Here is a 27,760-nt window from a genome sequence, read left to right as displayed (position 1 = left end):
ACAGGCAATCACGAGGTTCGTTCTGTGCTAAAAGCAGAGACTGGGTCTTCTTTTTTTTTTTTTTTTTAAATGTATGAAAAATGCAACATCTCTTCAAACTTAGAGCCTTCCAGCTTGAATACTATAAATTTTCTGATAAATGAATCAGAATTTTTCTTTGTAAAATAATTAATAAAGCTCAGTCCCTTAAGAAAACACAGCATCCATAATTGTCTTTGCCAGATTTCCTATATAGTCAAAGCTCTGCATAATCTTATAAACACTACCTATGAAAAAGCAAGTTTCCAGTGAAATTGTCAGGGGCTGTTCTGTTATTACGCAGCCAATAGGCAAGGTAACGTAGCTTGACAAGGCTATCATAACAACCTAAGCAACTTGGAATCAATTCCATTTTTTCCTCCTGCACAGATATCGTTTCTTATGAATTACTGCTTTTGAGCGTGCTACGTCACTATTCTAAGGCAGATGGAGCAGGTGTTTCTAGAGCTGTCACCAAAAGATACATCCTGCATTGGTACACATTTCTGCACTGCTATTTTGCACTTCTCTAACGTTTCCTGCAAATCCACTCACTTACGTAGTAAAAGATAGTGCTTTCTGCGATGTGATCTGATAGCTAAAGCTCAGCATTAACGTGTGCCACACTGTCCAGAGGGAATCCACAGAACATTATGCAAACTTTGAACCAGGGATAATACCCAGCAGGAAGAGTTTAGGTTGACTCTCATCATGAGCAGAATACCATGGCCATCTAAAGTATTTGCCCTAAAGTACTCTATGGCTTGAAGACAAGAAAGGGAACAAGAAAAGCAGGTGATGAAGGACTTAAGGGGATGTGAAAACATTACAGGTGATGGTGCTAACAGTAAGCTGGAAAAAATTCCAAAATAGTCTGAAAGCCAAAGGGCTGGGACACCAGCGGCCACACCAGTAAGGACAGAGGCCTCGCTAGCCCCTCATATGTTATTAATCATACGCTGCACTGCTGGGGTCTTTCATTCCAGTGAGATCTCTCTCACCATGAGCTATTGGGTTGCATTTTGGACTTATACTAAATGCAATGCTACAGGGAAACAACAGAACAGAACTATAATGATTCACTGTGGTATCCATCTTTCTCCCCAGCTCGCTGCCTCCTTTTCCCACTTCCAAACACCTTCCCCAGCTCTCTCCACTGCTCCGTGCCTGCCGGGAGCCCTTACTCAGAGCCGCAGCAACAACAACTCTTTGTCTCCACAGCCTCTCCAGTTGCATTAGTGTTATTAGCAGTGAGGCACACATACTTCCTAATCAACTTGATTAAAACCATTCATTACAACATACATGCACCACTTTATGACCAAAAAAAAAAAAAAAAACCCCTCAAAGGCTCAATTCCCACAACATTAACAAATCATTGGGGCACAATAAACTCATCTGATTTTCCTAGTAAAAGTAAGATTCACTTTTGGGTCATAACTAAACAGATTCTGAGTCACCTTCTCACTGATAATTTAATACCATACCTATTCCAATCTCATATTCTCATAGCCTTATTCCTTCTATATGCCTTATTGCTTTTGAGTAGATTCTACCTTCACAATATCTTTCTAAGACAGGGAACAGACTCTTAGTGTAAATCAAATTCACCACTGATGTCTATGGCTTCATTGGATCAGTTTTCTTCTCCCTGCTCTTTCTCTCTCAAACTGTCTTTTGTAGAGTTTACCCCCAAACTTACTTAGTTGCCATTATGTCTAATCTCAGTCAGATATCCTTACAGTCAATTCCTTTCATCCCTCTCATCTTTATATAAAATCCAGCTATTTTAAACTCTTTATGGAAATATACTTCAGTTTAAGAGCTATGTCAATAGCTGTACTCCACAGAGCCAGGAAGGAATGGATCTTCTACAAGACAAATTATTTGTTTTCAGATAAGTACCAGTACAGTGGTAAACACGTTCTGCCTGCTGTCTGGATGGAAGATGGCTCTCTGTCTTGTCATGCCCAAAGGCCAATGTCACAGAAGTTAATGAGACAGTTAACATTTCTGTTCAGACAGCTAAACTAAAACTGAATTCTTTATTAAGAATAGCAAATAGCAAGGAGATATCTGGATCTTCTCAGAAATGATTTAAAATACAGATAGATGAGTGTTAATATTTGTTGAGAAGTAAGTACATCCTTTTATCCTAATGTCTCTTTGGTGTTCAGATGCTTTCAGGGTAGCTGGCAAACCTAACACAACTTTCCATTCCTATAGGTGTGGCAATCCTACATTGGCACACAGTGCCTCTCGCAGCATCAACACCCCGACACAGGAGTTGCGGGTAGCCAAGAAGCAATAAGGCTGCCTCTACTAAGCTGCACAGTCTACTTTAGGAGCTGGCAATGCAGGGTGTTAAACGCCTCTCGGCAGGAAGCATGAGCACACAGCATGTCAGGGAGCATCCATAACAGATCCACACCCTGGGTCTCAGGCCCTCCATCCCTCCTAGGCTAGTCTTTTACTGTTATTTATAGAGCTTCACCAGTACTAGCCCAAGTGTAACAATAACAGCCTTTATCAATAATGTAGGCAACCACATCCATAGTTGGCGTTCATCTGTGTACTGAAATCAGGGGGGTTTCAAAGATTTGCAAGTAGACAGGGTCACAATAACAGATCCAGGACACTAATACAGTTTTACATTTTTCATCAGAACAGTCCTCTCTAATCCCATATCTAGTTCCAGATCAATAAAAAAAAATGTCTTCATCGATCTGAAATATGTCCCTTCCAGGTGAAATTTCATCCACATAATTCTCTATCCCTACCCCCCCCCCCCCAAAAAAAAAAAAGATACAGAAAATAACATCTTAAAATGAAATTTAAATTGTCTATTCCATTTTGTTAATTGGAATAACTCAACAAATCTGCACAGTCCAGGGAGTAATTTTGGTCTTCGCAATTCCTTCCCTTAATTTTTTTTTAATTTGCCAAAAATGTTTGCATTCAACTCTAATGGTAATGTTCTTGATGATGCTGAGCTAAACCTAAGCATCCTTTGGATGCACACCAGTAAATCCTAACAAATGACACTTGGCATGCCTTGGATACCCCCTGTTCACAGCTCCCACGCTCAAAAGAATATCTGCACTGAAAAGAACAGCAATTACATGGGCAGAGCACTTCAAACTGAGACCTAAAGAAGGCCAGCTTGAGCCATCTCAGTCATGAACTATCCCTAAAAACACTAGGGCAAGCAAGTCCCTAAAAGCTCCCCTACAATGTGGGGGCAGCAGCAGGATTGTAACCTGGCAGGGAAACATCTCCTGGAGACAGCACCTAACCCCTCTGTTCACTCCAGTTTCCTCATCTCCATCTCAAGCAGTCTCATATTCCTCAAGCACTGAAAGTGGAGTGGGAATAGCTGAAAGAAAGAGAATGAAAAACAAACAACTAAGTGATCTCTATTAATAGCAGCTGAGGGGAATGAATGAGACAGACCAGGTCAGGGCCAGTAGAGTGAAAAAGGGCAGACTGGGCCTTGGCAGGCCAAAGACAGCTTAATATTCTGAGAAAGAAACTCAGAATTAAACACGCTTTAAAAATAAACCTCAGTCATTTTTGAATCTCTCTCATGGCTGCAGTTGCGATGCTGAATCTTTGCCCACAGTAACGTATTTGGCCTTCAGCCAAAGGTTTGAAAGTCGCAGTGATCTTTTTTCCCCTCCTCCCTAGCTGTCCATAATTTTTAAGCATTCCCACAGCTGTGAGAGAACAACAGCTAGGAGGAGGCAGTGCTCAGGGTCCTGGGGGACTGCTCACTCTCACTTGCTCACAGCTGGGACTCCTCAGAGGCTTTGGCACAATCCCTTGCTACCGCCTTGGCTGCAGGGCGGCCCTTTGCATGGGGGCAGCTATCTGAACAGTTTCAGAATTAATTCTGATCAGGCAAATACTGGATTTTCCCATAAGCTAACACAGAAAGAGGCAGCTGTTTCCAAGTGGAAAAAAAAGTGGCTAGTTTATTTGGAGTAGGGGATCATAATTCAAATAAATGAACAGTCAGTTACAGACTTCAGCTTATATTTTGTGCCGTATAAGCACAATCCCAGTGCTTATAAAGCACAGGCTGCACCTTGGCCACCTTGAAACCATGATGCCATTTTCCTTATCTACATGCCTCCTTACCTCACACAACTATTATTAACTCCACCGTGAGGTTCAGTTTGTGGCAATGCAGTTGCTGAGCATGCGCTGAGGTCCTGGAGCATCAAGGGCAGCAGCAAGGAGGCCCAGCAGTCTCCTGTCTGCCCTGCTGTTCAAAATGAGAACTACCTGAGGTTCATGGGCTACAAAACAGCTCACAGGGCTTCTGCCTGGTTTAAGGCCATAACACAAATAACCTAACTCAATGGTACTCACCCGTTTAACCTAGGATGGGACAAATCACCTCCTCTAGAAGCCCTCAAGCACTGTACCCCCTACCAAACTCTCATCATGCAACTGAAAATCTGCCTACCACATGACAGGAATGTGTCACACGGCAGGGGCAGCTGGCATCTCTTCTTGTGATAGGGTGTGCATCTATAAATTCAAATGCAGGTGTTCCTTGCACATTCCAACACACCATTAGATGTGCCCTTGTTACAGAGTTGTTAGTATTTTATTCACCTGAAAGACTGACTTTGTTCATGTGCTAGGAAGGATCTATGGAGCCTCTGGGTAAGAGTGCAGCAGGGACAAGACCAGCAGAATAATTCTTCTAGTCCTCGACCCACTTCCTGCCCACATCTGAAGAACCACCAACAAATAGGATGGTAGGGAAACGTTCTGGCCTGTGTGGTGTATGCTTGGCATCCCTAGATTAATCTTTTGAAACCTCAGGCTCTCGCGACACCTCTAAAAAGCTATAAATACAGCATATAATGCCATTAAATTAAGTCTGCCTAAACTAGGAGGATTTTACTTTGGCCAAAGAAAGTATAATTTTTTCCTCGGTTTTCAGGAAATGACTGAATTTACTTGTTCATTCGCATGCTACTGCACAACTCGCCCCCTTGAATTATGCCTCAAACTTTGCCTCTCTCGTTTAAGCAGTTTGTACACCAGTGCCTGGGATGCACTGATGATGACATTGTCACTGAAAGAGCCAACACTGATGCCACAGCAAAAATTTCAGCCACAAACATAACTCCATTGCGCTGTATCACTCTAAAATATAGAGCTGTAGTGAAAATTTAGTCGCAATAGTGACTAAAGTTGTTCACCAAGTCTGGGCCTCAGTGTGCTAGGTGCTGCCTAAACATGCAGCTGGCAGTCTCTCTGCCAAAGAGCTTACTGTCTACTAGACAGAAGTAACAATTGGTTAAGACAAACAACAACTAAAAATAGTCTAAGGAGGGAGTGGTAGCTAATGAAGATGTGCATGGCTTTAGACCACAACAAGAGATGGTCCATGCCCCGAAGAGCTTATCATAGCAGAGTAGAGAAGAGGCAGGCTGGGAGCTGCAGGCAGACAAAGGGAGCAGTGTGCTCACAGCCACACAATAGGCATCAACAGCGCCAGGAGCGAGAATGCAGATTGCTCTGGTCTCTGTGCCATGCGCCATCCTTGGCCCATAGGGGAAAACCCTGTCACAGGCACATGTACCCCCCCCACCAAGCCCAGCCACTCGCTGCCTTGTTTTCCACCCACCTCAGATGAGCTGAGCATTGTGCGTGACAAACTTTTGCAAGGGCCTTTTACGGACTCTGCAAGTTACCTGCAGTCTGGGGGGGGGGGGGGGGGGGTGGTCCAGAGGGTGTCCCTGTTACACTTCTCTGTCAAAGGGAGACGAAAACGCTGAATGCTGCTGTATGAGAGACACAAATGGCTAGGCAATGAAGACATTATTACGGCAGCACATTGGCAGCAAGGAAAAAAAGTAAAACAAAAAGCAAAAGGTGCTGCCTTAGGTTAGCCATTTCTTGAACTTATTAATGTTGCACAAAACAGCATTTCTGTTCTTCAGTCAGTTTTGTGGCAGATTTTACAAAACTAAAATGAGCCCATAAAATATTCATCACTGAAGACCAAGTGAAAAGCTGAATACGAGGTAAAGACTGAACTGAGACAGGAATGAGCTTATGATGCAAAAACCCATTATGAAACACTTACGACTTGTCAATACTCACTTTTACACAGATTTAACTAAATTGGCATAAAAAACAATGCAGTTAAATAGATGCCACCCTTCAGCATAACTAAAGTCAGAGCACATTAAAAGTACATCGGCATGACTTGGTTTGATATTGAACTAACTAAATCAATATCCATTTAGTTAAATGGGTTTAGTAATAGAGTGCCAGTCAGATATAAACAACACTGAATTCTAACCATTAAAGTTATTCCTTCTCTGGGCCCCAGTGCTATGACTGACTCACTGGATGGATTAGCCTGAGAGTTTGATTCATAAAATCTTAGCGATGTTTATCTCAAGCAGAGATACAATCACAAATCACGTAAGAGTCACTAGGCAAAACTCTGATTAGGCAAGGCTTAGCTGGGCTTTTCTCATCTCTAGCATCCATGCGTCCCAATAAGTATGCACATAATGACAGGAGTTTTGCTCCCAACATCTTCCTGTCCCTTTGTGGGTCTGAAATGAAGACATGAGTAGAACCGTCACAACGCAGGCAGTTTCTCTTTCTAGCCTTTCTCATGTGCTCCCTCTTGTGGCAAAGGGCTCGCTCTTTTTCCTTCAAAAAACGCCCAAACCATGACCTTGGATATTCAATAAACAGCTTTCTGCATGACACACATGACACACATCATTGGGTTAGCACAGAAGAAAAATAGAACAGCTGTTACGAAACAAAACAGAGGCTCTCTACTACCTCTTCCTATTATATAGGATCTCAAATACGTCACTTTCAAAAAAACAAAAAAAAACCAAGGATGTAGCCTTTGTTTTTGCTGCTGCTAACGCAGTACTCTGCATCCGGCAGGGCACCAATGCCTAGCACACAACAGCCATTAAGGACACAACGTCCACCTCGTGATATGAAACTTTTGCATGGCTGTAGGTCTGGCACACAAAGGCTCACTAACATCCTCAATGTGTAAGCACACAAAATTTGTAGCATTTACCCTTTTTCTTTTCAAATTAAACCTGTAGCTTTCTGAATCATACTCTATGACTCCAGGAAAGAGATGTCTTCTCATTTGTAACAGCACTTTGGCTGATGCAAGCGTCCCTGACACCAGGAACCTGAGATCACATCATGCTACCTTATTTCTTTATAACCACATTTAAACCACCTCCTTTGATACTCACAGTTGACCCAGCGTGACTGTGCTGTAAACGCTCTTCTAATGCTCATCCCCTTGTAAGCTCTGCTTTTACCTCTTTTGCCACAATGAGATTTAGCCAGATGCAAAAACACAAGCAGCTGGGTACAGATGTTGGAAGAGTGGGAAGCCGGGGGACTGAAGGCCATCCTCCGCATGTGACTACAGAGGCCAGACTAGAGCACAACTACCAGTCTTGCTTACTCTGCCGCAGAGCATTTGCAAACAAGGATCTATGAACCAAATCCAACATCAGCCTCTACATAGTCACAAAGAAGGGGATTTTTAAGAACAACGGCATGACAAGAACATTAAGTCCTTCATGACATATATTTCAAAAGAAAAATGATTATGTGCTCACAAAGGTTACATCATACTTGCTGTTTCCAACCCTATTTTGTATTAGCAACATCCAATGTCAAGTTTCCTAAATTAGACACGTTAGCTATTCAAGCTAATCCAACATGCCCTTGAGAACTGGAATTAGAAAACAAGGGCACTGCTGCAGGGACAGACACATCTTCAAATGACTTCAACTTTAAGCAGCCTACAGATGGCTGAGTCAGGTCAAAAGATGGAAAATAAAATTTACCCCTCTGGTCCTAGACAGTGCCTACTTCTTAGTCTATCACATTTCTCAACTTGAGAGCAAACAAAGACGACATTGCTTCTAATTACAATTTTATTTTACTAATCACAATATAACGGTTTGTAGGTGGTAACTTCTTCCTTTAAAAAGCTGTATTATAACATTTGATTTCCTTAAAGCGCTTTCAATAACAAGAATACCAAAGGGAAATAAAGCAACCCAATGTAAATAACCCAATGAGGCCCATTAACTAGATGCAGGATTTTGACTTAATCATGGAGAGTCAGTGAAAATTAAAATGAAATAGACGAGAATAACATAACACAAGCATAACTGCTTCATGCTTTTCCTTCTTTATTTCATGTTTGGGCATTAAGTATATTAAAACTGTTATGTTTTAGAGGTCTCCCATAAGACTGGAACGTCTTTACAGTAGCAAACCTTACATGCCCTGCTATCCTCCTGCTCACAGCGTAGGAAAGCTTCAGCACAAACAGCATGAGAACAACATGCAGACTAACACTTATGCTGTTCTACTTTTGGGTCAGAAATTGCAGGTCCAGACAGGCCTGACAGATATCTAGGGGAGATCTAGGTCCTACCAAAAGATGAGGTGCATCCTTTAGGATGCAGCAAGCCAGTCCGGCACGACGCTAGGAAGAAATGAACTGCTGGAGTTGCAGCACCAGGACATTTGCAGGTGTCCTGTCTGGTGTCACTCCAGCTCCCCTCATTCCATCCAATTCCCAAACAATTCTTTTATCAAAACAAAACTCAGTCAATATTACTTCTTTTGTGGACTCAGTCAATATTACTTCTTTTGTAGCTGCTCTTTTGTGAAACCTGAAATACAAAGAAGGCCTCACTGACATTTCAAGATTTCAGTGAACCATGGAGAGGAGAGAGGAGGAACAAATTCCTACGGACCTCCAGAAACAAGGTGGAAATCAAGAATGTATGATGGACCAGATCCAGAAAAACAAAGCACCCCCAAAGACTTTCTTTATAGGAGCTGCACTAATAATATTCTCAGACTACAATACACTGAAGTAACTCAATGCAAATATCAAGTGACAATACAACTGCAGCATAGTTTTTAGCTAATCCAACAGAAAAAAGAATCTAAGTACTAACATTCATATAATTTGATATAGTTAGAAAACTAAGAGGATACCAGTCTGTTAGAAATAGTATTTGAAGCCTAGGCAGATTTTAAGCCAGTACAGGAAGGAACCTCAGTGCAAACAGGAATTTAACACCACAGGAACACTATCTCAGGGTAGAGTCCTCCTTTCATTGTCATATAAAGGCTACACCTATTTGTCAGTCTGAACATACTAGATCTAACCTTTACCATAATTTAAACATCCTCCGATTAGCTCAACAAGGTGATCCACACCTTCAGGTGAAAATTCATTGCTAGAAACATACTTATCCTTTCCCATGAGTCTTTTCTTCAACACTCCTTCTTGGCTTAACTTGGGCTAAAAACATGAATTTCTACAACAGAGTTTAAAAGTATTTTAAGGGCCTGCAGAAGCCCATTAGCACTTGTCCATTCTCTCCAGCCTTCCTTTACACATTCCATGCCTATTTGCCTTACGGATCAGGAGTTTCCTTGCCCTATGCCTCACTGCGCTAAGCACAATGGGGCTGCGGGCAATGACCAAAGTCCTTGAGTAATGCTAGGTCTACGTTTTCAGAGACGTCTTTCGAGGGGGCTCACTAGATTTGAACTAAACCTGAAAAATTCTCCCTTTCAAACAAGGCATGCTGTTCTCCTCCTCTCTATCTACCCTCCCACCATCCACAATGCCACCGTTAGCTACACAGGGGAATTGTTCAGAACCAGAGGGATACTGCGCACACACGCAGATGCCTGTGCATGAGTCTCATTTGGAATAGTTCAGGCAAACTCGTCTCTCATCAGGTATTGCTAAGAAAATCCACCTCCTGGAATGACTGCAGATCTCCAGAACTTTTGTTCGTAGTTTAACAACTAATTCTTTAAATAAGGAGACTTCTGCATCCTATGCAACCCATCTTGATGGCAACACTACCATACGTTCCGGGTGTCTGAACTTATTCAGGGCACTAGCAAGCTAAGAACTTGGGTTTCAACACCAAAGCTTCATCTCCTTGTCACATACATTACAGAAAAATCACTACCAGAAACCAGCAGCCTCAGTGCTCTGGCCGTGGGGCAGTGGCAGTCCTGTCCACCAAAGTGTGACAGCTGCCATGTGCATACACAAAATCCAGCCAGTCCCTTGGGTAACAGCATAACGCCAGGGCAGCTGCCACTCTCCATTGCTAATTCCAACCATTTTTCCAAATCCATGGAAGACAATAAAGCTGCTAAAAACAATCAGATCTGACCTTCTGTCAAGAGCAAGGACCAGCGGGCAAGTTCTAAACTACAATCCCAACAGAGTCACCATACCATCCTGCAGCAAGGTCCCCTCCAAGTGAGGGGAACACAAGGGCCTTTGCATATATTTTTACACATATTCTGTTTGTGTTTGCAGAGGTTACATCAGGAAGCTTTTCCCTTTGTTTTGGGCAATTCACTGGGTAACGTAGCAGTGTGCTCTAACGTTAAGCACGCACAACCATTTGTAGAAATAGAATAGCTGCTTTAAAGGTCTGTACGTGTGGAATGGCTTAACAACAAGAGCTTGCCGCATATGCATTGCGGAAGGTGTAGAAATGCCTATGGTAGTGAAAGGGAAAGCCATTTACATGGCTGATTTAGGTGGTAAACTGGTTCTATGCCATCCTCAGCATACTGAGCAAAATGATCCAAAATATTTGGTTCACAAAGAATAACATGACACCGATGCTGATGTGGTGTTAATGTCTGAAATGCTAAGTACAGACTAAATAGCTATGCGTGTAATAGGGAAATTTCATGGGTGTAATTATATTAGAGGGCAGCAACAGGCAATTTTATGACTTAAAACTTGCATCTCCTCCCTATAATGCATTCTAAGCTAGACTTCAACTGCTATGTCTCTCACATTTTTTAGTTCATTTGCATGGACTCAAAATCCCTTCCAGTTTCAACCTGTATAAGCTGAGATCACAACCTTGCCTTGACTCACAAGCCTAAGTTTCTTCCCCTACATTTTCTGAGGCTCATCCTCATCTGGTGATGCATAAAACACTGAAATGCACATAAGACAAAACATTTTTTTAATGTATTATTTAGCCATTTCTGAAAGATCCCATGTCTGCTGAATTCTATAAGGGAATCAAAACTAACTCAGCACACACCTCATAAAACATCAAGTCCACTCATGTGGTAGTAATTATGAAACTCCCTAAAGATTTAGGCACTGATGGACACTTCAGTCGAAAGCCATTATCTAGTTCATATCAATTCCAATTAGCAATTAGGTTTTAGAACAGAACAACAGGTCTGCCAGAATAGAAGATTCCTGGGACCACTATTACAAAGATCTGACTGGAAACAACATCCTGACCCTGGACAAGGATGTTAGAACTGACTGACTCTCCCCCTCAGGGGAAACCTATACAAGAAAATAAAATCCTCTGTAATCATGCATTAAGGGAAATTCTCCTTTCTAAGAATTTTTTTAATTATTTTTTTTAGCCAAAGTATCAGGCCTCATATCCCTGGCTTCAGTGACGACCCTTACATTAACTCACGTGAAGCTGTAGAGTCAATATTGAACACTAGCCATGCCACAGCTGAAAGTGTCTTTTAGAAAGTTACCATTAAAACATGACTCCCCATTGAGGATAACACACTGGCAGCTGAGACTAGCACACCTGCCTAACCTGTCATCAAACCAGGCTGTCTCACTGGGTACCAAGCAGTAATAGCTGGCAACTGTTGACTTAATGATGGGTTTCACTGGAGACTGACAGAAGATAAATCTCATCTTTTGTACTGCTACATGACCCAAGTTTGGACAACCAAACTCCACCTCCTGGGGTGATGAACATAGCATCCTAATGCTCTGTGGCTTGCTTGGAAGGTTAACAACAGCAGAGGTTTTTATCAAGAAGCTGCATGCACAGATCATCTCACTGCCCTGCACACTGGTTCTGCTCAGTTCTAAAATTGCCTTGATGGACAAGTAGCTAAAAGGAAAGGGGTGGAGTAAAAAGCACTGTGCTATAAAAGCCTCTATATCTATATCTGCTCTTTCAATTATACTTAAATGCATTATCCAGCTCACCCAGTGGCATTATCTTCAAGGAGTTTCACCTATCCTGGTGGTATTAAATCATCAGTCCTTAGAGTTATGTTACACCTTAACCTAGAAAGGATTCGATACACAGTACGAAGGAAATTAAAAACTGGACAAAAGCAAATTATTTAATCAGGTTTCCACTTCAGGGTAAAACTTTCCCAGTGTTCCAAGACAAAAGAACACCAAGACGCCTGGAGCATTACTGCTATATAAGGAGAGTTTTCTCAGTATATTTAATTGAATCAAAACTTACCCACACACTCACTCTGTGAATGAGCAGTCTATGTACCTTTTGATTCTCTGCGATAGCAAAGGGACTTGTTTAGATTAGTCCGCATAACCCTCCACTGATTCCCTTTTTCCTCTTGGGGCTCTGCATTCCTTCCCGCAATGGTATAAAAGGAAACAAACCTGCGTTGTCACCCAGCAAATCGGTGTCAACATTAACACGTCTATCAGCTTTGCATTAAAGCACATACTTTGCCGGATAGGGACAGACTACTGAACGCTGGTCCATTCCAAGAGATAGGAATCCCAAGTTCTCTCCCATGCTCTGTCACTGGCAAGTTGCACAACTTTGAGCGTGTCACTTAGGTCTTGATTTTCAGAGCTGCCGTGCCCTCATGTCTCCCACTGACTTCAGTGGGAGTTCTGATTTCTGAAGGCCAGTCCCTTAACTGCCCAGGGTCTCAGTAACCTCACCTGTAAGATTTGGAATAAATGAGGTCAGTACTCCAGCTGATTTATTTCTGAATTTGGGCAACGCACTGTAGTAATGAGAAGAATCATTTATTTTCTGCCTTCATGTTGCTCTGAATCAATGGAGCACTTGGCAACAGCAGAAAATTTACCGTTGCTGTGGGAGGTCTCAAGCAATGCAGCTCTGGAAATGAAAGTTATTGTTCTAGCTGCCTGTGCCAGGAAACTCGTCAGTAATTGTATAGTAATCGTTCAAGTAAGAATTTGTAACAAAACAGGTCCTGCTGAGAACTGTATCTCAATTGCACCAGGTCAGCTACAGCAGGCTGGGAATGCATCACTTGCCTTGCCCCCAAGCTGACTTACCGCACTGCTATTTTAACGGACTTAACTTTTTCATGGGAAACTTCCTGTCTAAGTAAGCACCAGGAGGGTGATGACATTTAAATGGTGCCCAGTCTTAGGGAGGCTGCCTCTTCCTCAAACTTGCTGGTTATCAGATCATCTAACGCTTAGTTGCTCTCACATATCAAGGACTCTCAAAAGAGAGACTTTGCTTTTAAGTAGCGTTGCCCATTAGTAGGCCAGAGACATCATGCTCCTTGGCTCAATTCCCAGCTGAACTCTCTGCTGCCTCTACAGTCGTGAACAAGTTACAAACTTGCTTTATGCCTCAGTTTTCCCTTCTGTAAAATACAGAGAACATGTTTAGAGTAATGGAGCTACCTTTACTGAACCCCAGCTGACAAGAGACCAGAGGATGTAGTCTCTCATGCTTCCAGGCTGCACATGTGCAACAAAAAGGGATTGCTGCTCTGCAGGGACCTTCCAAGAGCGATGGACAGCAAGCAGCACTTTCACCATGCCTGGAGCTTAGCTGCCTTCAAGGAAGAAGAAAACCGCTCTCTTTAAAAAGAGCAAGTTAATGACTTCCCTGAAGAGCTAGGAAGGGCCAGTGGCTGAACTGAGACCCATTTAAAAAAAAAAAAAAAAAAAAAAGCAGCTCCTGTTAAAATCCACAGCTACACACCATCCTGCCATTTAGCATATGGGAGAACTAGGGACCTGTTTATGTGTCCGGTAAGGTGCAGCTTTACCATCAGTAAAGGAAACGGGAGCATGTTCCCCCATGTGCCACCATACAAGAGCAACAGGCATTTGATGAAGATAAAAGGCTGCAAATTTAAAAAAAAAAAAACAAAAAACAAACACATACACGTGACTGAAGAAAACACAGCAAGGAATTTATGATTAAAAGGGATTGTACGTTTCTAGCACTAGCAAGACCATCGAGAATGATCATTTTGCTATAACAGCAGACATCTGACAGAATTATTAAACCACTTTCTCCAGAGGTTAAGTTATCTCTAGCTGTTAAAGACATGACGAAACCTAGTGCAGGGGCAGATTACCTCCCATCTGCTGCTGCAGAGCCCATTCACTTCAGAGACATCTGGTACTAGCCACTGCCAGAGAAAGGACACCAGACCAGATGGACCTTGGGTCAGATCCAGTCTAGCAACTGCTACATTTTCAGGCAAAGAAAACAACAGACTTAGATAAGTGGATAATTAATGGCTCCGCAAAGGTTCTGCTCAGGGAAACTGAACTGACAGGAAAAACAAGCCTTGATCATGTTTCATCCTACCCATTGTCAGAGAGGGGCTACTGCTGCAGAGATTTCTTCAATTAAGTCTGATCTTCCTGGTGTTTTAGGTAATTCAGAAAGTAGTGCTGAGAGCAGAAGATGTGAGCTTGAGACCACAGATGTGAAATCAGCCTCAAAGTCATGCCCAGAAATTAGAGTGCACTTTGCAGTTTTGCTTAGTGGAAGTCAACCACTTCCAAAGGCTTATTTGCATTCTTGTATTCAAACACTCATTGCCCAGTTCTAGACTGCCACTCACCTACAGCGTCACAGAAACGAAAGGAAAGGATACTCATACCCTCCCTGAACTAGCCAAGCATGCCAGAAACACTAGTTTGGTTGAATGGTTTAATATGGATAAACTTTTGGGATGCTGTTTCGCTGAATAGGAGGAATGATCTGATTAATAAGACAATGAATTCACATGGGTGGCTTGACGGTGTGCAGTCAAAAGGATAGAGGTGTGGAGGACTGGTATGGTGATGCCATAAGACTCACCAGCCAGTAGTCCTGCGAGATGATAAAACAAGTTTTAGGATACATTCCATTAGTTCAAAAAACACCCCAGCTGTATAGTACAAAACAGGAGTACAAAATTCAGTATGCCAAATTCAGATTTATTAAAACATTATGAAGGGGTAATCTCTTGAAGATTTTATGCCAGATCAGGCACTGTCTGCAGGCACAAGGCATAAGGCTTGTATCTTGTACTAAGAACACTACTGCGTGCTCTACATAACTGATGCAAGCACAGTTGAATCTGGCCTGTGGATCAAAATCACACTTATACTGTTGGGTGATTTAGTAATGCATGTGCCTGGTATTAGTAAACACGGAAGCAGGATGCTGAGAAGCAGCCACAGAGCATCTCACCAGCCTTGCGTCAAGGACTCCTTCTAGCTCCCCAAACAGCTGCCTAAGCAGCCTCGCACCTCCTCAAGCCCCTTTGTTCCAAGGGAAAAAGCTAGGTCCCACCCCCTCCTTGCATCTTTCTACTATAGTAAAGTCCATCTCTACCACATATATACACTAAGACTGGGTCCAAATCAGAAGTAAATTACAACATAAAATGGAAGCAAAGTGAAGCTTTACATCACTGCCACAATTAGGAAGCACGGAGCAGCCCAGCTTAGACTGGTAAAGCCACCAACCGTAGCAGCTAAAAGCCTCTTCACATTGCTGCTGTTTTTAAGCAGATGCTCCACATTTCCTTAGACTCCTCTCATTCTCTTCTCTACAGCAATGGTTGAACATATTTATCCTCCCAAGGGAACACTGGATGCCTGTCACCTGAATTGCTCACAGCCAGGCTGGACAAACTACAGGAGAACATGCTGTGGGGAACAGTGCCACATCTGACTTCTCCCCAGAGCTGCAGACAAAAAGGGATGGATGCAGCCAGAGCCCTCCGCCTCTCCCTGTCCTTCAGTCTGACTCTTGGCTCGGGGGGGGGGGGTGGGGGGGTACCTAACCCAGTGGACTGATTAGCGAGGCACACAGACATTGGCACATACAAATTTTCCCACACAGAAGACCAAACCCCTGATTTTTCAAAGCTTTACTTCACAAGCTAGGCACAAAAGGCCTATCTGCTTTGGTCAAGGGGACTGAAGCCCCTCATCTCACCTTTTTAGAGGTGTTTAAGTGCTTTACCCTCAGGAAGAGGTCCTCTGTACAGGAAAGAAACCAGTTGTCCCAGACCACAGAGCACGAGAAGGCAACGAAATGGAAGGTTCAGCAAGTGCTCTCCTTAGGGGACTGACCACTCTGTACCCCTTGCCCTAGCACCTGCCTTCGTACCTTACGTAGCTTTAGGTAAAAGCATCCTAGGCAGCAGACTATGGTGAGAAGCAAACTGGATAAACCTCTGCTGCCTGCTTAGTTCCTCCTAGAGTCCTGTAGTGCCTTGGTGAGCATCACTGAGGGACCTACAGGGGTCCCAAGTCCACTGGCTACCACAGGACAAGGAAAGCCCCATCCCAGAAGCAAGTGCAGTTAACTCAGTCAATATAATTCAGGAAAACATCATTCTATTAAGCTACTTTATTTCTTAAGTGTCCCATTCATTTTCCACAACTTAGTCATGCTTGTAGCCTCTTGTAATTTTTGCTCCATTCCAGTTACCTACACTAAAATCATTCCTTCATTGTACAAACAAATTTGAAATATCCCCCCCGATGACTCGATGCTAAGCCAACTACAATCAACTCATAACGGCTTCTATAGCATTTTCAAAGGTTTAACTTAACTAAAAATGAAATCCAAAAGATTTTATAAGAACAGACCTCTAAAGCCTACTTTTTATCCCTGTTCTCAGCACTTCCTACATTTAAGCACATGTAAGTGGTTTCTTCGCATAAGTGAATAGACAGTCATTTATTTTGCTGACTCTCAAATGGGGGGGGGGCAGGGAAGCAAGGAAGGACAAGCTATATGAACTGTTCAGTTCCCTGAATATTGTACAGGAAGGCAATTAGGAGTGTTAGTCAGCTTTCCCACATATCAGCACTCACACACTGAAGTTCTGTGAAGTCTGAACTGCCCTTATTTCTCTGGGATTATTTTGTATTTTTCAGTGTTAAACTAGTTACTTATATATACAGAATTATTTTCCTTACAGGTCTGCTCCACTGTATTGATCCATGGGAAAGTCACTAATTTTAAGCAAAATCAGACCCATAGGTGTTCACTTCATAAACAAGCAGATGTAAAATATATTGCTCAGATGGTAAGATCTGATCATTTTGATTTATGAAACTTTAAGACTTGATAAGGGAAGTCAAAAAAACTTCTCCAGAATAAGGGATTGTTTCTTGCCAGTGTTAGATATTCAAAACAAGACCACAAGAACATTAGTAACAACAAAAAAAAAACTTTTATTCTTCTGCTCTCCAGTGTTTAGTCTGATTTTTTCAAAACCTCAGAGCATTTAGCACAAATCCCCCTTGGATAAGGCATCAAGCATAGAAAGCTTTCACCTCCACAGTGAACTTTTCTGAGAAAAATAAATGACTAAAGACAGGGAGCAGAATGGCATGACTGCATTTACAGCCATGACACTTCATAGCAAATATACAGAGAGGAGAGGGAGGAGGGAAAAACGAGAGAGAGAGAGCGCGAGAGTGAGAGCGTGTGCGCGCACACGCCTATCATTCTCTGCTAAAACAAGTAGTAACTTGTATGCCACTATATTTCCTAATACGTTATTTGACTGTCATGCCATATCACACAAGCAAAACACTACTTACCCATATAGCATAGAACATCACAGACTGACTAAGATAGTGTGGTCTCCATTATGACAGTATCTGAGCATTTCACAGTCTTTAACGTATTTAATCTCTCAATCTCACGTGCTATTATCACAAACAAGGAACTGAGGCACTACAAGAGTAAGAAACTGGCTTGAGGTCAGAAAGACAACTGAGCCAGACCAGGGTACTAAACTCACGTCTCCCAAATAAGTGTGCTAACCATTGGTCTTCCTGAGATTCTCTTACCCTCTAGCCTAGCTACCTCTACAGCATCTCATTCATAAGGGCACGTGTAAAAAGGATGTGGTGGTGCAGAGTCTTTCATTTCTCATACAGATGGCAGCAGTTTGCTAAGGGGTCACTGTATATCCTAGCAACATCATAAAAACAGGACTGCTGGGATACTGCAGTAGTCACTTGCACTGGAAAAGTGTTTCTTGTTGACCCAACACTAAAACATTAAATAACATCTGGGGAAGCGTTCCTTGATATAGACGTTCTTCTCTCACCTCCTCATGATACCAGTAGCAGAGCTCAGTCAGCTTCTCTCACAGTTGGTCACACTGCAGAGACACAAGGCCAGGAACAGCCATAGCTGAGATTACCAGGAAGCAGCAGCTGTACCTCATACTCCTGGGTACTGCGTGGGTCTGAATTGCTAGCTCAGTGTCGCAGGTTATTAATGAACTGAAGGGTAATGGCCTTTTTATAGATTTGTTAGACTGAGTTAATTCACAAAGAGATTTTCAAATAGTTGATCTCATCCGTATCTCAACTCCCCTCCAAATTCACTTGCTCAGCTCATTAATCTCACCAACATAGCATGACTGTGAACATTCACTTCTCCTCTGAGATGCTACAGCACCCCAGCAGGTTTACAGAGAATATGTTTGCAGCAAAGCCTGCAGGAGCACAGGGAGCCTCTCCTGCAACCCCAACAGCCCCCACAACAGTAGGGAAATTAATCAGTGCTGCTCTTACAGGATGCAGCCCTCCCAAAAACAGGCTCAATTATTTACAGCTACTGCCAAAACCTCTGACAGAGGTTGCACACTGAGTTCTGCCTTCCTATTACTAGCTTTTTTGGATAAGGAATTCCCACAAAAGCAAGAGGACAGCTTGGCTGGCTCCATGGGATGGAGCTATGGCAACTCACCTCCTGCCTTCTCCTCTGTCCGTTTTCTCCCACGGGATCTGGCAACTGCAGGACACAATGCAGCTGTGGGGTGACGTGCACAGCACGCATCCACTGTGTTTTATATGGTGTGCTCTCTTCTTGGTTAAAAATCACTTTCAATGACCTATTCCTGAAGAGCCCAGAAGTGGACACAGCACTCCAGATGTGGCCTCACCAGGGCTGAGTAGAGGGGGATGATCCCCTCCCTCAACCTGCTGGCAACCCTCTTCCTAATGCAGCCCAGGATACCATTGGCCTTCTTGGTCACAAGGGCACATTGCTGGCTCATGGTCGACTTGTCCACCAGGACTCCCTCCCAGGTCCTTCTCTGCAGAGCTGCTTTCCAGCAGCCAGAGAACTTCTAATTTCAGCATACTAATTGGTATTAAATACCGAATAACATCTAAATACCATTAAATACTGAATAGCATCTCAGCAGTTAGGACTTTTGCAATAACTGTTAACAGGATGGCCTGTGGGAAAAGATAATTAAGTCCAAAACCTGCATATACCGATTCTTCGGCTGGCTTCCTGGACAAGTTACTTGACTTCTCTGTACCTCAGTTTGCCTATCGTAAAACATGGATAATGAATTCAACTCTTGCAAAGCCCATTGAGACATCTTAATGAAATAGTCTAAAAAAATGCTAGATGTTCTAACAAAAGTGGATTTTTGTACCTTCTTTCCTGCCAGATACTGCTCCGAGACACTCATACCATGCTGAGTCAAGGACTGGGAGCTGTTTGCAAGTATTCTCTAGATATAGACCTCTGGAGTCCCCCCACTTTTGAAATGAAGTCAGCATTCTCATAAAATTAACCCCTTAGACAGGGGGATTGCAGAGTTAGCACTGTTAGTTTCAAGAAGCCTTTCCCACAGTACATTTAATTAAATGATAGTTGGTTTATGCACTTTTTCATCTGCCAAGAACAACCAGGAGTTCTACCTGTGGTAGGATGACAGACTCAAAGCCCTTATGGATAGACAGACAGTGTACAGTATATAAAACAAGTTGGAGGAGAGAGAACACGATCATTTTGAAGCTGTTTAAGAAGCTTCCCTGTTACAAGTAAGTGATATGGTAACAGAGTGCAGAAACAGTGTCACTGCAGGGGTCCATGCTGCCTTTATGAGCTTTCTCACTATGAGAGCCTGAAATTAGATCAGCAAGTAACAAGACCCTGTTGACAGTAAATATAAGCCAGAGGTTGTGTACACAGCAGATGTTATCAAATCTTCAGGTACTAGCTTTGGTTGTGTACAGATTAAACACAGCAGGCAGTTTAACCTATAAAAGGCAGTTCACTGAAGGGGCACCCAGGCTGTTCACTAAAGAAGGAACTGCTTAAGCATCTCATCTAGCGTAGCTGGTACACATTGAAAGCCTCTGGGCAGCTGCCCTCTGCATAGCCTTATTTCACACAGTTCCCTGTTTTTATATACAGGCAGTCATTCATTGCTTTGCTGGAACTCAGCAGCCCCTTTACTGGTTTTAGCCCCATATTTGCTGTTCCTCAGTTACAAAGGTGAAGCCAGAAGGTTGTATCCTACTCTGGTTAACACATTACACATGCATTTTTGGACAGGGCTAATACAAAGTAACGTTTACTTCCTTGGGTAGCAATAATGATTGAAAGTGCTGAGCACTACCACTGGGTGCAAAGTGTTAATCTTATGGGAAGAAATAAACCACTTTTTTTTTTTTTTTTTAAGAATTGAAATTTATTTTTCCAACTTACAGGAATCAAAAGCTGCAGAAATACAGCTTTTGATTAAAAAGTATTTTTAATAAAGTGTTTCAACAAAAGAATTGGGACTGGTTCTACTTAGCAACCAATATCTTCGATGATGAATCAAACACCACCACAACCCCCTCGCTCCCCACCCACAGACCATGAATCAGACAAAAGATCGAACATGAGCGAGCCTTTGAAATGCTATCAGTTAATTTCTTTCCTCTTTGGAGCATAGGTAACAGAGACCATAAAGGTTAACAGTACTTTTCTATCTAATAGTGCAGCAACAGCCCTGCTGTATTAGTTCAAAGGCTAGTGTTTGCTCTCACTGAAAGCAGCAGCCTTGGAAAGATTTTCTAGACAACAGTAATTGCCCAGGAAACTTCATGATAATACTTTTTATAAGAACAAGCCTCCCAGCTTTCCAAATTTCTAGTTAATTTTTGTATCTCAGCAAGAAAAATGAAAGAAATTTTTCTTTTAAATTTGTTGAAACACACATCCTCCAAACGTCATCCTTAATACATTATACAGCATCACACAGTGTCCTTCCTAGGCCTGAACCTGCTGAACCAGCTCAAAGAGTGAGAAACATCTCCAAGGTCAGTTCACCCACTGCCCTACGGGCTGAGGCTGCCACAGGTGCTGCAACGAGGAGGCCAAGCACCAGGGCAAGACCCCTACCCGTGCGAGGGCTCCCCGAATGCAGTTCACAATGCAGAACCCGAGGCAAAAGGCTCAAACCTGCACTAGTGGGGTGATCCAACAGCCCTATGGCAGCAACAGGAACAGCACACAGTGAGGTTTCACCTTCGTAATGACAGCGTCCGACAGGAAAACATTCGGTGCTGTAGGAGCTTAATTGAGCCCCTAGAGGACAAAGGCGACGGCTGCTATTAAAAAGCTTGCATAAACAAGTTAGGACATTCTCATAACACTCCCAAGTCCTTTTTGCTACTATGATTATCACTGCAAATTAATCACCTTGCTGAAACGAGAGATACTGCTTCATAAACCAACCTGACATACATTCATGCCCCAACATAGGTTGTTGTCACAGCTGTTAGGTCCCACCATGCAAAGGTAAAAACAGCTTCTCACAGGGAAAAAGGGAGAGAGTACAAAATAACAAGCACACAAATGTATTTACACACTTGCTTCCTTATCTGGGGACTGCCCAACTCTAAACTGCTACAGCTGTGTTATTGTGCACTTCACACAACTGCACAGCCTAGCAAACTGCCCATGGGAGAGCCAAGTGGTTAAGACTGCAGCCAATAGCTACTCAGTAGTCCTAGTGATAACCCAGTTTGGTCTTTTGTTAGAGAAGGTGTCTTTATAGCGACTACGGAGGTTGAAAAATAATCTGGAAACATGAGAGAAACAGAAGAAATATCTTTAAAAAGGAAAAAAAAAAAAAAAGAAAAGAACAGAAAATTCGTTTCCTAACTCCAAGTGGTATTATGAATCCCAAGCATCTGCAGTCCAAACTTACGCCCCTAAAGGATCCTGAATCAAATACCAAGGAAAAAGAGAGTTTCAGCAGGATCACACAAAGATAAATTTGGTCCTAATTCAGAAGCCAAATCACTAATTTGTGCTTCAGGCAATTCACCCACAGACACTGACCAGAGAGACAGGGCACATACTTTTTGCCTCACTGATCATATTCATCAACAGCAAAGCTGCACTGAACTTGAGATTTGTTAAGTTTCATGCAGACAATGGGACGTGAACACTGGAAAACAAATTTCAGCCTTATGCACAGGTTAAAAGAGTCAACAGTTACCAGAAGAAAGATTTATACCATTACAAAACAGTTACTTGACAATATATTTTCAAAACAAGACAAAAACATGGCAGGCCCTTTCATGGGGTAGACTTGAAAGACGTCCTCAGAACATTTGTTAATATTATGCACTGCGATTTCAGGACGTTTGCTGGCCAGGTGGCTCCACAGACAAAGCACAGCCTAACCGGTACTCAGTCAGAAGAGAATCAGGGGGTTTCACCAACCTTGGTAGGTTTACCCAGCGGCACAGACCTAACACAAACATACTTCACTCTTTTGAGCACAAATGCAATACGGTAGCTGAAATACTCACAGTTCATAGGCGCATTCCTTAAGAAGAGAGCTGTACTGTAGGTTGTGACCATATATGAGCGAATACATTCACAACACCTTTACGAGATCAGCAGGCAGAATCTGATCTCAAACCGCTCTAAATACGATTTCACTCAAAGAGATGAGGTGACTGGATTTAGGCCAGCAATTAGGACTAAAGTTTTTTGATAATCCCCAGTTTAAGTCTCCCTTACTCAAAGGGTTAAAAAACAAAACAAACCACACAGTATTTCCAAACCAAAGTTCAAGGTTGTTTTTAATCAAAGGTTTTGAGCCTGTCTTTGGAAGAAAGAGTAAGGTACCTTTATTGGGTCCCAATTTGCAAGTCTGGGGATAATCAATTCAATATGAATACTGAAATACTAGACACATGTTTTGCTACAATGCATTTCAAGTTATCCTGATCTGACCTTCCCTATTCTTGATGTATTTGTCCTGAAAGGGACACTTAAGTGTCAACTCCTCATTCTGATATAGCTGATACTGATTGGTTTCATCTCATATCAGCCTGCTCTTCATTTAGCTTTATTTTTATACACCAGTCTTTACTTCATGTAGCTTACGTATATTGTTATACCTTATCCTGACAACTGTGATGCAGAAAGAAGCTTCGCGTTCACTAGATTTCCACCAATACATCTATTTTGTTTTTGAGATCAAAGCAAAATGTATGCAATAATTTGCAACAACTTTTAGAGTCACAGTAGTTAATTATGAAGGTGCATTTTTCTTTTCCTAAAGCTTTCCGCAATAAACAACCTTTAAAGTTTGGTCTGCTTTCTCAGGACTCCAACTTTGAGAAATCTTTGATTACTGAAAAACAATTATTTTCAGCTGTCAAAAAGTAAGAACATTTTAAGAGTTCACTTTATGAGTTCCAAACGCATTTTAATTTTTCAAATAAATCCAAAATCTGTTCTTACGAGAAAGTCACGTTCAACTGAAAACAAAACCAAAAAAAACCCGCTCGTCTTTGGGGTTGTAGTAGATCTCCAGAAGTCCTTTTCAACCCCAGTTATTCTGTGACGCTGGGTACACTGAAGGTAAGCTGCCAGACTGCGCTGTTCCCTTTGTGCCATTCCATGCAACCGCTGCAAAAGCTGTTTGCACATTACCTGTCCTTCAGCCTCCTCCCCAATCTAAACTACGAACTTCTGCCCAAATGGGATGTCTGAGGCTGGTCCCAACAGGGGAGCCAGCACACGAGCAGCCTCGGGAATAGCCAACAACCCCTGTGCAGGCAGCAGTTGATCAGGATCCTTATGTGGCCAGTGACACTGGATCTGCCCCAAATACCTCCTGTATGAGGCTTTCCTTGGCTCATGGGAGCTTGACTCTTCAGAAGGTATTTAAGTCCTTCAGGACGTAACAAGGAAAAGAGGCAGAAGTTGTCTGTCAGCTAAGACCTCTGCAATAATATTAACAATCTTTAAAAAAAAAAAAACAACAGTAAGAAAAACCCGAACCTCACTTATTGAGGAAAGGCATTTTAAGCACGATACCCACAGAGATTTAACTGACACGTTTTTCTTTTTAGGTGAACCACCTTAGACATGACAGCACCTTTCAAAGTTGCCCAAATGCTAAACCCTGGGGGCAAGTGCCCCCCCCCCCCAATTGCCCTCCCTCTGTGGAGGCGGCAGGGAACACCACAGCCGGGCGTGGATTGCCTCAGCAGCCCCACTCCCCCCGCGGAGGGCAGAGGAGGGCAGCAGGAGTAGGGTCGCCTCCGTGCCCACAGTGCCACTGCCAGGGTGGGTAGTTACCTCCAGGCTCCTTGCTGCAGCCTTTGCAGCACCCGAGCCCCATCGCAGGCGGCAGCTCCCTCCGGCCCACTGCTGCCTGCGGGAGCCCTGGGGGGCAAGTCCTGGCCCCGCACTGCACCTCGGCCCTGCCACTGCTCAGCTTGGGGGCCTCGGGACAGACGTCTGCACTTCACGGCTCTCCCGCCTGCTAAACGTCCCCAGCTTATTTACTATGCTTGGCCCTCTCTGAAAGGGCGGCTTCACGTGAGGGGGCAGATGCTTGCTGGCAGAGGGCTGGAGGGCAGCAAGCGCACCCGGTCTAAACCCTAAAGCGTGCACAGAAAGATAACAGAAAGGCCTTTTCACCTCACGCAAAATTAGATCAGCAGAGGAAAGGGTCCTATTGCACACTCCCTCTTTCCAGGATACATTTTGCCGCATATCTCTGGGAGCCTCTCCAGAGGCTGGTAAGTACTGAGAGCTGGAGGAGACCTTGCATTCTTGCAGAGGTCAACACTGCTCTAGCTGTTTTCAGAAGGCTTGTTTAAACACTTGCTTTTAATTGCATTAACTTAATTAAATCACTAGCCACAAAGACAAGATAAGAATTTTGTTTTGGGATAAGGAAAAAACCAATATCCCTAGAGCAGCTATCTGCTGGTCTCTGATCATTTGATGTTTGCTTTCCAGACCCCTCAGCAATTAACTTAAAACAGCAGGGACTCTGTTTATTGAGGACCCATTGCCCAGAAGCAACAACAACCTACCCAAGTGTTGCAGCACAGACACATGGCTTTGTTTTATACAGCACCTCATAGGTACACTGGGTGCCTTCACAAAACTAAGGACAACTACAAAGATTTAAAAGTCGCAAGCAAGAGACTGAATGAGAAAAAGTCTTTCCAGGGCAGGCACTGCAGAAGAGAGCCCTTTTACAGCACTGGCCAATGCACAAACTGAATTATAGAGAGCGCGTGTGGGGGTGGGAGGGGAGAGGGGTGCATTAAAAGTTTGGAGGAGTGGGGGGGTTAAACAAGAAACTATAACATCATATACAGTTCAACTGAACGGACTGAACCTGAGTGCTGAAGAGAATCTGCAGCTTCTGCTCCCCTATGTATCCCAGTCTCCCAAGATCAAACTAATTTTCCCAGAGTGGACTTTCAGAGCAGAAACTGAATGAAGAAAAGGACAGATGTTTACTGGGTCCCCATCGTTTAGAAAAAAAACTAGGATAACGTGCTACAAAGACGTCCCCCTGCAGAGCATTCAACTGTTACCGTACATTTGAACCACCCCAGATTATGAGCACTTGTTAATTAGCAGCAACAAAAACAGTGTAGAGGATGGAGGGGGCAGAAGACAAACTTTCCCATCACCACCAAATATGCTAGAGGAAACTCATGATTAATTCTTACAGGAGTGCTATGAAGGAGGCAGGTATTCCTGCTTTGCTGGTACCAGCATGTTCCTCCTGGAGGAAAGAGGACTCAGAATTGCTTTGTTGAGGCTGTATGTTTGTCAGGAAATGCCAATAGCAGGTAACTGCTCAGAAATCCATCTTTTGCATAAACTGCCAACTTCACCTTGCAAAAAAAGGCAGCAGCAGATACTTCTCCAAGAAGATCACCCTCTCGCCAAGAAGCAAGGAGAGGGGAGATGCGTAAACCATCTGCTTGACTGGGTGGACACGTCTGGCAACACTCCTGCATTTCATACAAAGCAAACTCCAAAGAGCCTCCTGGTAGGCATAAGATTTCAGAGACCTGGAAAATTCACAAAAGTACCTACTAACAACACTGTCCAACCAGCAGTAGATAAAAAGCGTGGAGCGAGCATCCTGCTCTCCAGCAGTTCTGGCCTGGCAGCCAAGTCGGTCCCTTGGGGATAGACTACTACTAGGTACCACACTTCAGAGCAGCCCACCAGACTACCTAAAAGTTGCTGAAATTTAAGCATTTAAAGAAGCGTAAGGACTGCTAAGTACCACATATCTGACATTGACAGAGAGAGGCTGCTGTAGGGTTAAACGCATTCATCTTTTACACAAGCAAATTGACAGCTTCAGTAAAATATGTTATAAATTTTGCATGTATATTACTGAAACATTACAATTCTAAACTCCCTTCACTGTCACAAGATATCTGGAAAACTGACAAAGTTTATTCTCTTCCCTTTTGATTATGCTGCACTATATCAGTGAATTAAATGGTCACAAAAGAGAACCGTTGGGAACGCTGTTGAGATTCACTTACTGCAATAACCACCACAGTGTATTTAAAAGAATAATTTTCAGATTAGAAGGCAGGCAGAGCCTCTGATGTCCTTATCACCTGAACATAACATGACATTACCTGAAAACATCACTACACAACGTGGAGTTTTCAAGAGCACTTAGTACTCCCCCCACTTTACTCCTCTGGGGATTAACAGCAATATAATAACAATAACTATAATCAACTTCAGTATGAACCCAAGTCAATATTGACAGCTTTCAGAAACCCATTCAAACTTTGCATATGCATGAATGATCTATGCTGTCAAATTCATGGAAAAATAGAAAGGTCACCCAAATCACAGCAGTTCTTGAAGACTGCTTCATTAAAAATAGAAGTTGTCACTCAGTAGGTAGTTTTGATATATATTTGTCAGATTGAAAAAGACTTATGAAAATATTCAAACACAAAGCCCTAGAAAAGTCCTTGAAAAAAAATTAAAGCCCTATAAAAAAAAAAAAATCCACTCACTAAAGAATCATGTACTGTTAATTCCATCAAGGCAGCAGGTAGAGGGAACACAGGAATAATCTACTGCTGAGATGTATGGGATTAAGTAGAGAGACCTATTTCTCCCTAATAAACCAAGATATTATAACCACTATTGCATTCATAAGACTACCTTATGACTCAAAAAACCCATAAAAGCAACATAAGCTTTTATGTATTTATTACACATCTTCAGCATACTTTGCAGATCATTTGTGATTTTAGCTTTAGCGAGCACACATCTTGCTGCTTTAAACTTAAATCAACAAACATGTCTGTCATCAAATACACTGCCAAACCAAATACTGCTTGCAAGTAACAGCTATACGACAGACAACTTGGGGGGGGGGGGGGAGGGGGTCAGTCAGTTTGAGGCTGCTGAACAATGACTGGGATCAGGCAAAAGCCTGACCTGTCACCTAAGGGGAAATCAAGATTCTTCTGTGTCTGGCTAAACCCCATTTAGCATCTCTTTTGAATGCTGTAAGGCCTAAACAG

At 42.8% G+C, this 27,760-nt stretch overlaps 1 protein-coding gene across 16 annotated transcripts in view; it reads right to left on the bottom strand.

Annotated features, from left to right (window-relative positions):
• ARHGAP22 (Rho GTPase activating protein 22) overlaps positions 1 to 27,760 on the bottom strand; it is a 176,562-nt gene that overhangs the window by 79,753 nt on the left and 69,049 nt on the right. Inside the window, exon 1 of one of the 16 annotated variants that reach the window (XM_068950171.1) lies at positions 24,519 to 24,726. The exons of 14 other annotated variants lie outside the window; for them this stretch is intronic. In XM_068950171.1, coding sequence (XP_068806272.1) covers positions 24,519 to 24,561 — 43 coding nt within the window. In that variant the 5' untranslated portion in view covers positions 24,562 to 24,726. Of the gene's footprint in view, positions 1 to 24,518; positions 24,727 to 27,760 lie in introns of those variants that run through there. One more of the 16 variants, XM_068950173.1, reaches the window with a different exon arrangement.

The sequence above is a fragment of the Struthio camelus genome, chromosome 7, assembly GCF_040807025.1.
Source record: "Struthio camelus isolate bStrCam1 chromosome 7, bStrCam1.hap1, whole genome shotgun sequence".
Classification (NCBI taxonomy): domain Eukaryota; kingdom Metazoa; phylum Chordata; class Aves; order Struthioniformes; family Struthionidae; genus Struthio; species Struthio camelus.
Note: the sequence above shows the minus strand (reverse complement) of the source record. Positions and strands in the feature narration are given on the sequence as shown.